The 10,565-nt window shown below is 47.7% G+C and overlaps 1 protein-coding gene across 1 annotated transcript in view; it reads left to right on the top strand.

Annotated features, from left to right (window-relative positions):
• Window positions 1-1,295: 1,295 nt before the first annotated feature.
• The window catches only part of LOC147099826 (ferritin heavy chain B-like), a 50,714-nt gene continuing 41,444 nt past the window's right edge, over window positions 1,296-10,565 (top strand). Inside the window, exons 1-3 of the mRNA XM_085969398.1 lie at window positions 1,296-1,513; window positions 2,601-2,747; window positions 2,990-3,115. Of these exons, the coding sequence (XP_085825524.1) occupies window positions 1,412-1,513; window positions 2,601-2,747; window positions 2,990-3,115 (375 nt within the window). The 5' untranslated portion in view covers window positions 1,296-1,411. The remainder of the gene's footprint in view (window positions 1,514-2,600; window positions 2,748-2,989; window positions 3,116-10,565) is intronic.

Below are 10,565 nucleotides of genomic sequence, written 5' to 3'. Positions count from 1 at the left end.
CTATGATTCTATGGAGACCAGAACCGTGCACCGTACTCCAAGTGTAGTCTAACCGAGGTTCTATACCAATTTAACACGTTGAACTCGGGTGCGGTTCGGCTGCAAGCACTCCCCGCACTGAGGTCAGAACGGCACTAATGGTAACTGTTTGCATCTCACAAAATCTATGAGGTCGACGTTCACCCCGCTCCGTGCCGATACATTTCCTACAGTCTGACTACAAAGAAGCACAGCCCTGGTAGCAGCTCCCCGAGTGACGGGCTAGAAAATACACAGAGAAACATAGAAGATTGGAGCATCAGTCGGCCATTCGGCAACTCGAGCCTGTTCAGCCATTTAATGAGATCGTGGCTGATCATCCAAATTCAGTACCCTGTCCCTGCTTTCTCCCCATATCCCTTGATCCCTTTAGCCTCAAGAAATATATTCAAATCCTTCTTGAATATATTTAATGAATTTTCCTCAACTGCCCTGTGTGGCAGAGAATTTCACAGCTTCACCACTCTCTGGGTGAAGAAATTCCTCCTCATCTCAGTCCTAAATGGCTTCCCACTTATCCTTAGACTGTGACCCCTGGTTCTGGACTCCCCGCCATCGGGAACATGCCTGTTTTTCTGGAAGAGAAATTTCTGTCTTTACATTCGAAGGGATTGTGTGATGGGGAGAAATATTTAATGGAAAGTCAAGCCTCATGGGTCCCGGTTCTACAGAATCTGAAAATGTGAAATGAATAATACTCTGGTGTATGTTCCATAACACACAAAGATGTTTCCAATCAATTGATTCCATTTTTAGAATATTAATTCACGGGATGTGGGCGTCGCTGTCAACGGCCAGAATGTATTGCTCGGCGCGAGTCGCCCTGGAGAAGGTGGGGGTGAGCCGCCTTCTTGAACTCCGTGCGGTGAAGGTACTCCCACAATGCTGTTAGGCAGTGAGTTCCAGGATTTTGACCCAGCGACGATGAAGGAACAATTGTAGGAAAATTCATCGATAGCGAAGGATGATTCTCAGCACCTTGAGCTTTTGGAAAGCAGCAAATTGTCATTTAATTCAAATGAGAGCATCGAACAACGAGAGACTTTCCGATTTGAAGAAGGTCAAGGAACCCAAAAGCAATGACATCACCGAGACTGATCTCCCAAACCTGCCGGTTTTCCATAGCTCTGATTGGCTCTGGGTCTCCCCCCCTCCTCCCCCACACCCCCTCTCCTTTGTTAATTGGTGCCTGGATTCAGGAAAGATTCCTGATTGGCTCTCAGGGATTGTCAATCGTCATTGGTGATGTCATTCCTTGTTTGATTGCAGGCCGTCCCAGTAGTATAAATACAAGAGCTTGAGTTAGAAAGAGTTAGTTTTTGAACTTTCTAGGTGCTAGTGAGCAGTAATAGTATAACAGGAAATAGTGAAGATGGCCTCCCAAGTACGTCAGAACTACCACAAGGACTGTGAGGATGCTGTCAACAAGCAAATTAACATGGAGCTCTATTCCTCCTATGTTTATCTTTCCATGGTGAGTCTTGTATTCCTTGTTGCTGTATTCTTAAAAGCTGGACATTCTGTAGTTCCATGAACTGGCTTTCAACTATATTTCTCTTGACTTCCTTACCTGGGGAAGCAATCTTTGAGCAGTGAGTACTTCAGGGTGAGCTTGTTGTGTTGATGGCCTGCTCCTTGTAGCAGCTGCACTCTGTTGACCAGGTTTAATATATGGAACGAGCTCAGCTGCTGCCTGAGTTTGTAACAGAAGAGCACAAACCTGGTCAAGTGACTGTTGGTGCTTGTTGATATGAAACAAAGTTCAGTTTCAGTGGGGTGACTGTAGTGAGTGACATGATGGCAGGTCCTCACTGGCTTTCTCTTTAACTGGAAGTGAAGTTCTGGGAATCCTGGTGTTGAAGCCTTGTTCACTGTGCCTAGATCTCTTTGGCTACAAGGCACTTTGGGAGGTAGTCAATGAAGTCACCTGTTATGTGGGAAATGCAGCAGCCAATTTGTGCACAGTAAGCTTGCACAAACAATGAGACTCATCAGATCATCTGTTTTGGTTGAGGGATAAATATTGGCCTGGGAATCTGGAGAGAACTCCCCTGTTCTCTGAAGTAGTGCCTTGAGATCTTTCACATCCACCTGAGGACAGACAGGGCCTCTGTTTAACATCTCATCTGAATGACAGGAAATAGAGGAGGGACTACTTATCCAGCAGTAGAGTTTAGTTTGACTGGTCATGAAATATAATCCTGAACTGTAGTTTATAGTTTTTATTTGTTGGTTGACTGTTTCATCCTGGTTCTTGGGAGGAGAAGCTGGCCAACATGTTCAGATTAGTGAAGTGAATTGCATTTTGCTAGTTAACCAATGGTATCTTCAGGATCAAGGGAGAAGCCAGGGACAGGGTACTTGTTTGGATGATCAGCCATGATCTCACTAAACGTTGGAACAGGCTCAAGGGGCCGAATGGCCTACTACTGCTCCTATCTTCTATGGTTCTATCTATTTTTGCAAGATTAAGAACTCACTAGCTAACTAGGGGTAAATATAATCTTGCATTGTATATGAAGATCTAGGTCTGATGAAGCTGTTTAAAATTCTCTCCACAGTCCTATTACTTTGACCGGGATGATGTTGCCCTGCGTCACTTTGCAGAGTTCCTCAAGGAGCAGTCACATGAGAAACACGAGGATGCTGAGAAATTGATGAAATTCCAGAATCGGCGTGGAGGCCGAATCATCTTGGAGGACATCAAGGTTGGATTCAATAAATGAGTGGCCTTCTGTTGGGTTCCCCTTGTTTCCAATACTTTCTAAAGCAATTAGTTCCAATTTGAATCCATGGTTCTGGTGGCTTAATGCTGTCATTCTATATTCCTGTGACACATTGGTTCATGGTAACATGGATTTCTGGCTGCTTTTCACCCCTGTTTTCCTTGTGCTGTCTTGTGTCTTTTTTGTTTAATTCATTGTAAGTGAACTGTGACTTTCACCTTCAGAAACCAGAGCAGGATGAGTGGAGCAATGGTCTGGAGGTGATGCAGAGAGCTCTGCAGATGGAGAAGAATGTCAACCAGAGTCTGCTGGATCTGCACAAACTCTCCACTGGGAGCACTGACCCTCATGTAAGTTCTTGGTGGGTTTTTGGGTATGTTGGAGGTGGTGGAACCTTGCTGTCCTTGAGCCGATTCAACAATCTACATGCCCAATCGCTTTGTGTTGGGGTGTCTCCTGGGTTCTTAAAGGGGTTGGGGTGAGGATGGGACAGTTGGCCTTATGTGGACATTGAGAATAAGTGTGTCGCAGTGGTTCCAGGATCTAAGCATCTATTGTACAGGAATTACTAGATCATTTGAGCAAATTTACATCATCTCAATTACACCACTTGACTATCCTCCAGTCCAAGAGGATTAAAATACCAACTCTAGAGGAAGTGGGGGGAGCTTGGATGTTCCTTGATATCTGCTACTGGCCATAACTTGTTTCACTTTTTGTTTCTTTTCAGTTGTGTGACTTCCTGGAGACCCACTACTTGGATGAGCAAGTGAAGATAATCAAGAAGCTTGGAGATCACATCACCAACTTGAAGAGACTGGGAGCCCCTGAGAATGGCATGGGAGAGTACTTGTTTGACAAGCACACCCTGGGGGAGAGTGACTGAAGCTTATTGTGTTCAGTACTCGTGTTTATATAATTGTGTGGGAGACCCTGTCCTTCAGGGAATGATGGGTTGTGTGACTTTGTACAAAGAGCTGTGAGACCTGGGCTCTGTAATATCAACTGTCACTAACTGTAAATAAACTGTCCAACATTGGACTGGATTTTGTCTCCTTGTAAATTTGAGTGGTTGCTTATTTTCTGATAACATTTGGTTGTCTTCAGACAAGAGCTACGCTGGGCTGTGTCCTCTGAGATGGTGTGCGTTGGCAACGTATTTCTTCCACCAGCTGCACGGCCTCAATTACGCCACGCAGCTCCTGTTTGTGAAAGTGGGCGGCATGCGTGCCAGCCTGCGGGAGCTGCCTGTCTTCTACCAGGAACTGCTATGGGTTTGGAACTACGTCGCTTCCAGGCGGAGCTCTTCCCCCGTCAGGAGCGGCGGCTCTCCTTCGGGAGCCGTTGCTCAGGAATCCGCACCTCCACGACCGTGGGTTCGGGTGGCTGGCGGAGCGCAGGGCTGTGCCTGGCAAGGTGACCAGAGTCGGGGATCTGCTTGATGGCGGAGGAGCGGGCTGGATGGCGCCGGAGGAGCTGGCGCGGCGCCTGTCCTGGGCCAATGTCCGGCTCGCGGTCAAAGCCTTCGAGTCGGTGAAAATGGCACTGGGCCCCAGGTCCACTAGGTGTATGGAGGCGGCTTAAACACGTGGGGCAATCTCGTCCGAGCTTACCCCCGTTCAGATGGAGTTCCTTATCGGTGCCAGGCCCCGAAACTCCCCTCGTGAACCGGCTCCTCACAACTTGCGCCGTCTCGCGGAAAGGCCCTCCGTGCCTTTTCATTCCGCGCGGAGGAGTTTCCTGTACGGGCTGCTCCTGCGCACACTCCACTTTGCCGTCTGTGTCTGCCGTCCGGACACGCCTTGGCGTGGTGTCTTGCTGATCGGCGGTGGCGGAGGTCCCCAATGGAGGGCTCTCGACGCGGGAGTCCTCCCTTGTTCCATCGGGGACTTGGCCTGGAGGTTGTTGCACGGAGCGGTCCCGTGCAATATGGTTTTAAATAGGTTCACGGACTCCCAGGCCGCCTGCATTTTTTGCGGCCTGGAGGAGTCCGTGTTTCACGTTTACATAGAATGTGAGAGGTTGCAGCTCCTCTTTCATTACCCGAAGGGGCTGCTCCTCGATTTTTGGTTGCACTTCAGTCCCACGCTCCTGATCTACGGTCACCCGGTGCGGAGGGGAGCGGGCAGGTTGGAGGACCTCCTTGTCGGCCTGGGCCTGGCTAGAAAAGCCATCAATTGTCCGGGGGGTCATTCAGGCGGATTGCCTGCCTCTCTTCCGCGGCCATGTTCGCGCCCAGGTGGCCCTGGAGATGGAGCACGCGGTGTCCGCCGGCACGCTTGAGTATTTCCGCGACCGGTGGGCGCCGCGGGGACTGGAGTGCATCGTCAAGCCGGAAAACCAAATTTTAAGTTTCATTTGATGTTTTAAGTTGCAGACAATTTGTTTAAACACCCAATCTAGTCTAGTAGAATTGTCCTAATTCAAATCTGGGAGTTCCAACTGGCCTTTATGGGATTCTTTTCTTGGTGAAGATCATTTCTGTTGGTGGGGAGGGGGTGAAGAACAATACTCTCTTCATGGAGTCCCATTGGCTTAGAACCACACTGCACTAGGTTCCTACGGCTAAAGCTGCCACTTCTAAGCCTAATGGAGAGTTGGAGAATAGAGCAAGGTAACTATAGGATAAACAATTAGAGACGTGGTCACAGTGTTAGAGCTTTATCTGAGTTTTGACCTTGGGTGAAAATCTGAGGTTATTCTCAACATACCTGTATCACATGAACACGTGTGTCAGTCCACTAGTCCCACTTTTCCTTACTTCATCTTTCATTCAATAGTGTTAGACCTTTGATGTGCTTTCTTAGCCTGTTCCTTCCTGTTGATCCCACAGTGTTGTGGTCCAAACAGGAACACAAGGTATCCATGGAACCACAGCACCGTCCTTCCCTGACCAGATTGAGGGAAACATCAGTAACTCTCATCTCAGAATGATTTACTGGACTTCCTGTTCCACCAGAGAAGATTCACCAGTCTCCTCGCCTCTTTTTCCATTTGTACTTTCCTTCTCGACAGTCAAACATCAAGAGAGATTAATCACTAAAACAAGTCTATAACAGATAGTCTCTTCACATCAGTGGGACAAAGTCTACACAACCAACACTACACACAGTGATTGCCAGCAACTGGGTCCAGGCAGCAGAGGGTCGTTCGGCCGACTGACTGCCGCTCTTCCGTGGCCACGTTCGTGCCCGGGTGTCCTTGGAGATGGAGCACGCGGTGAACCCGGCACGCTCGCGGCCGCCTGCGACCGGTGGGCCCCGTGGGGACTGGAGTGATTCATCACCCAGCAACCAAATTTCAACTTAATTTGTTAAGTTTCACTTAATGTTTTCAGTTTAGTTAGTCTCTTTGTTTATGGGTTGCTCAAAAAGAGTACACACAGTGATTGCCTCTCTCTTCCTGCAATCCCCCCAATCCCGTCAGCTTAACTCAAACATCCTTTCCCCGGCGGATAGACCAGACTTACCCCAGTACATGTCAAATACATGGAATGTACTCGTGCAAAAGGTAATATTTAAAACATTACAAAAACACACATACACAGTTAACCATCATTTAAAGCTGGCATGAATCTAATAATGGGGGTGAGGCGGACCTACAAATACAAAGGGATCGGGATAGGTGGGTGGAAAATGGCATATAATGTGGGAAAATACAAAAGAATGAGACTAGGGAAAAGAAAGACTTGCATTTCTATAGCGCCTTTTACGACCACCGGACGTCTCAAAGCACTTTACAGCCAATGAAGTACTTTTTGAAGTGTAGTCACTGTTGTAATGTAGGAAGCATAGCAGCCAATTTGCACACAGCAAGCTCCCACAAACAACAATGTGATAATGACCAGATCATCTGTTTTTGTTATGTTGGTTGAGGGATTAATATTAAAAGAAAGCACAATTTACACTTCATCTAGAGCCATCCTTTGTTTCTTAACCTGTCCTATTACCATCTCCCTTTGCCTTGAATATCTCTCAATGTCTCTTAATCTCTCCTGCCGTCCATCCTATCACAGACCGTCCCTTTTGTTCTTTCCTCCCCTTTCCCAGCCTCTTCACTTGCTTAAGAATCTGTTCCATTTCCGGCTTTTTTCCAGTTCTGACGAAAGGTCATCGACCTGAAACGTTGACTCTGTTTCTCTCTTCACAGACGCTGCCTGGCCTGCCGAGTGTCTCCGGCATTTTCTGTTTTTATTTGAGGGATAAATAGGACAACCCAGCCTATCCAATCTTTCCTCATAGCTAAAATTCTCCAGCCCAGGCAACATCCTCGTAAATCTCCTCTGTACCCTCTCTAGTGCAATCACATCCTTCCTGTAATGTGGTGACCAGAACTGCACGCAGTACTCTAGCTGCGGCCTAACCAGTGTTTTATACAGTTCAAGCATAACCTCCCTGCTCTTATATTCTATGCCTCAGCTAATAAAGGCAAGTATCCCGTATGCCTTCTTAACCACCTTATCTACCTGTCCAGCTAACTTCAGAAATCTGTGGACATTGTAAGATTCGCAATTTTCAGCAAAAATCACGCAAGAAAACTGGATAAAATAAGACTGTTTATTGACCAAAGTAAGCTTGCACAGAAAAACCTTTGATAAAAGGGCATACAAAATGGCCGCCAGGCCCCGTGATCAGTTTATGAACCATTTTATTTCTGTTACTGCAAGCCAGACAGGCTTGTGGATTGAAGACAGTGAGCCCGCGAAAGCCAGTATCTGGGAACCGAAACTCAGAGCAACAGCATACATATTCAATGGATTATAAGTACAGGATGGGGCCCATCAAGATATGGGCGGATAATGTAAAAACACTTATACCCATTTATCGTACAAAGGAAAAACCATTTAGCAGCCATCAAGGAAAATGTCCGGACCGATCAATATGCGAACCGAGCCGCGGTGACAATGCAAAGGACATTAACAGACATTATCGGCCAGGAAGGCCAGTTCAAGTTATCACCGGCTCCGTTACAAGACAAAGCGCCCCTGCAGAGATTTCTGCCCGCCAAAATTAATACAAAGACAGGACTATGATTTGACGGGAGATAAGACTGTCCCAAAAGAGTATAACTATGGATTGAAAGTCCATCTAAGTTACTTCTTCTTCACTGCTACGGCTTCTTGTTGGGCGACTTCAGGCTTCCATTTCTTCAAGAACTTTCTTCTACGAGGAACGAACGAAGGGCGGACGGTGCCCGGATCGGCGCCTCTTCCACTTCGGCAGATCGATGAAAACGTTTTCGTCTTTTTAAAGACGGACGGTTTCGGAAAAAGGACAACGTGGCCGGTGTTCAGCCAAACAAGGCTCGGCCACGACGAGAAGACGACAAGGGTGGCCCGGGTACTGGGGTCGGGAGGTCATCGACGACCCAGGCCGACGGAGAAGAAACCCTCTGGAGAACCGGCGATCGATGCCACAAGATTCTCCCATGTGCATAACCTGCATCTAGGTCTACTCCATGAACCCAAATCCACGATTGTGGATCTCAACCTTGACGAGCGCTCATCGAGGCTGGGTCTACCCCACCGCCTCGAGGGAGGAGAGAATATCGACTGCGCCAGAAGCTTCCAATCCACGTGACGACGGGAAGCGGTGTCAAAAAGTCTGCGAACCCCTTTTCGCGATTTCGGGAGTGGTGAGCATGATCCCAAGTTCCCCAGGTCGAAACTTAGTTTAGGTATAGGGGAGGGAGTTAAGGGAAATCGTAATGTGTTTCCCCTTTTACGATGTGCCGTGTGTTCCCCATTTCCATAGAGTCAAGTTCATAAATTTGTGCATGATTGTAGTTACTTTAATCTGTGCCTATGACATGTATTTTGTAATGCTTCAAACTGTTCAAAAATAAAAGCATCCATTTCGTGCTATTCAGCCTGGTCTATTGAGTCCTCTTCTCTGCACTACTGTTCTCTGCATCTAAGTCCAAGGTCTAGAACCGTAGGGGGGGTGGGTCGAACCACTCAAGGGTAATTCTTGCACGAAGCCTGGCAGGGGGCCAGAACGGGCAAGAGAGCAGACAAACCCCCTACAGAAATGGCGACCGCGGCAGGACCTTGGCAGCAGGAAAGTAGTGCGTTAGATCAAGATCTGAATAAACGAAATGTGATGGATGAAAGAATAGCAGATTATGTTTTCGGAAAAGTCAACCTCACAAAACAATGGATATCTGATCTACTAAGGGATAGGCGCCCGCTAGACGCAGCCATCAAGTGGACAGCGGGTAGAGAGCATAAGAAATCTGTAGAAAAGGCGGTCTGGCTGATGTGCTACAAGAAGCAAGTCCAGCTTTTGGACCAGGTAGTTGCAGCACAGACAGTCCAGATCAACGGCTTGCTTAAAGACGTAGAGGAAAAGGTTGCGGGAGGTCAAAAACTGATTGAATCGCTTGACGCGCTGAATCAGGAACGCCGCTCTGTAATTCGCTGCCACGAAACCCGGGTAGAATATTTAAAATGTCAGGTCGTTGAGGCCAAGGCTGTTGTGTATGTAATATGTATGCTACTTTAACCCTATGGCCAGGGCAGCACTACTTTGTAGGGCGTAGTGATACCGTAGTACCACTCCTGGCCATAGGGGTATAAATAGTACTGCGGGTACTGATCTCCCCTCAGTTCCCGCCTGTGGGTATGAAGTAAAGACCTAAGTTAAACCCTTCCAAGCTGTCTCTTCCTTTTTGTATCAAGTATATGCGCATACTTTACACTGGCGACTAGGAACGTTCGAACTCACCAGTACAAGGTGCAACAAAGGATCGGTAGCAGTACGGGGAGAGAAGCTTCTTACCAGCCTGCAGAGTCCAGCGTCGACCGAAGGAGGCCACCCAGTTCAGGAGGAGCGGCAGCAACGGAGCGAGAGAGAGAGGTTCCAGCGAAGGCTGCGGCAGCTGAGAGAAGAGGCTGAACGGGCGTTCCAGCCACGGGGCAAAAGTCCACCCAGGGTCAGGTAAACTGCAATCCTTCCTGGGGAACGCGAGCTGCAAGGGCCAGAACGGGCAGGCGATCTGGGGAACAAACGGAGCCACGAGGACTAGCGGGCCACGAGAGGGGAAGGTCGTTGTAATAGCGGCGGTGGCAATAACGGGAGCTGCAAGAAAAAAAAAATAACGAACCTGGAGAGACGTCGTTGACAGCAGAGGGAGAAAAGGCGGGAAAAGCGCCATCTAGTGGACAAAGGGGAAAGTTTTTCTCTTCTGCAGTTTAAAATGAACAGCGCCATCTAGTGGACAAAAGGGGGAAAGTTTTTCTCTTAGAAAAAAAAATAACAGCGCCATCTAGTGGAAAAAGGCGGGAAAACATCTTCAGTACTTTTAAAAATGGCTAAAGAAGCTCGGTTGTCAGAATTTGTTGCCGACATAGAAGATTGGGACGCATATGTAGAAAGGCATGAGCTTTATTGCATAGTAAACAAGGTGAAAGATGACGAAAAGGCAGCAACCTTATTAAATTCTATGGGGGCAAAAACATACGGTCTGCTGAGGAATCTTCTTACTCCAGAAAAGCCAGCAGACAAAACGTATGCCCAAATTGTTGATACGTTAAAGGAACATTTAAACCCTAAGCCACCATTTATAGCGGAAAGGTACCGCTTTTACAGACGCGACCAAAGGAATGATGAGTCGCAGGCAGCCTATTTAGCTGAGCTCAGACGGTTGTCCAAACATTGCCAGTTTGGAGCCTTTTTGGCGGAAGCGATCAGAGACAGATTTGTCTGTGGCATGTTAAATGAGAGTACACGAAAACGGTTGCTGGCCAAGAAACAGCTCAGCCTAGATCAGGCGATAGAAATAGTATTGGCACATGAAGCA

Source organism: Somniosus microcephalus, chromosome 28 (genome assembly GCF_052327205.1).
Source record: "Somniosus microcephalus isolate GS21.2 chromosome 28, FLI_Smic_1.0, whole genome shotgun sequence".
Classification (NCBI taxonomy): domain Eukaryota; kingdom Metazoa; phylum Chordata; class Chondrichthyes; order Squaliformes; family Somniosidae; genus Somniosus; species Somniosus microcephalus.
Note: the sequence above shows the minus strand (reverse complement) of the source record. Positions and strands in the feature narration are given on the sequence as shown.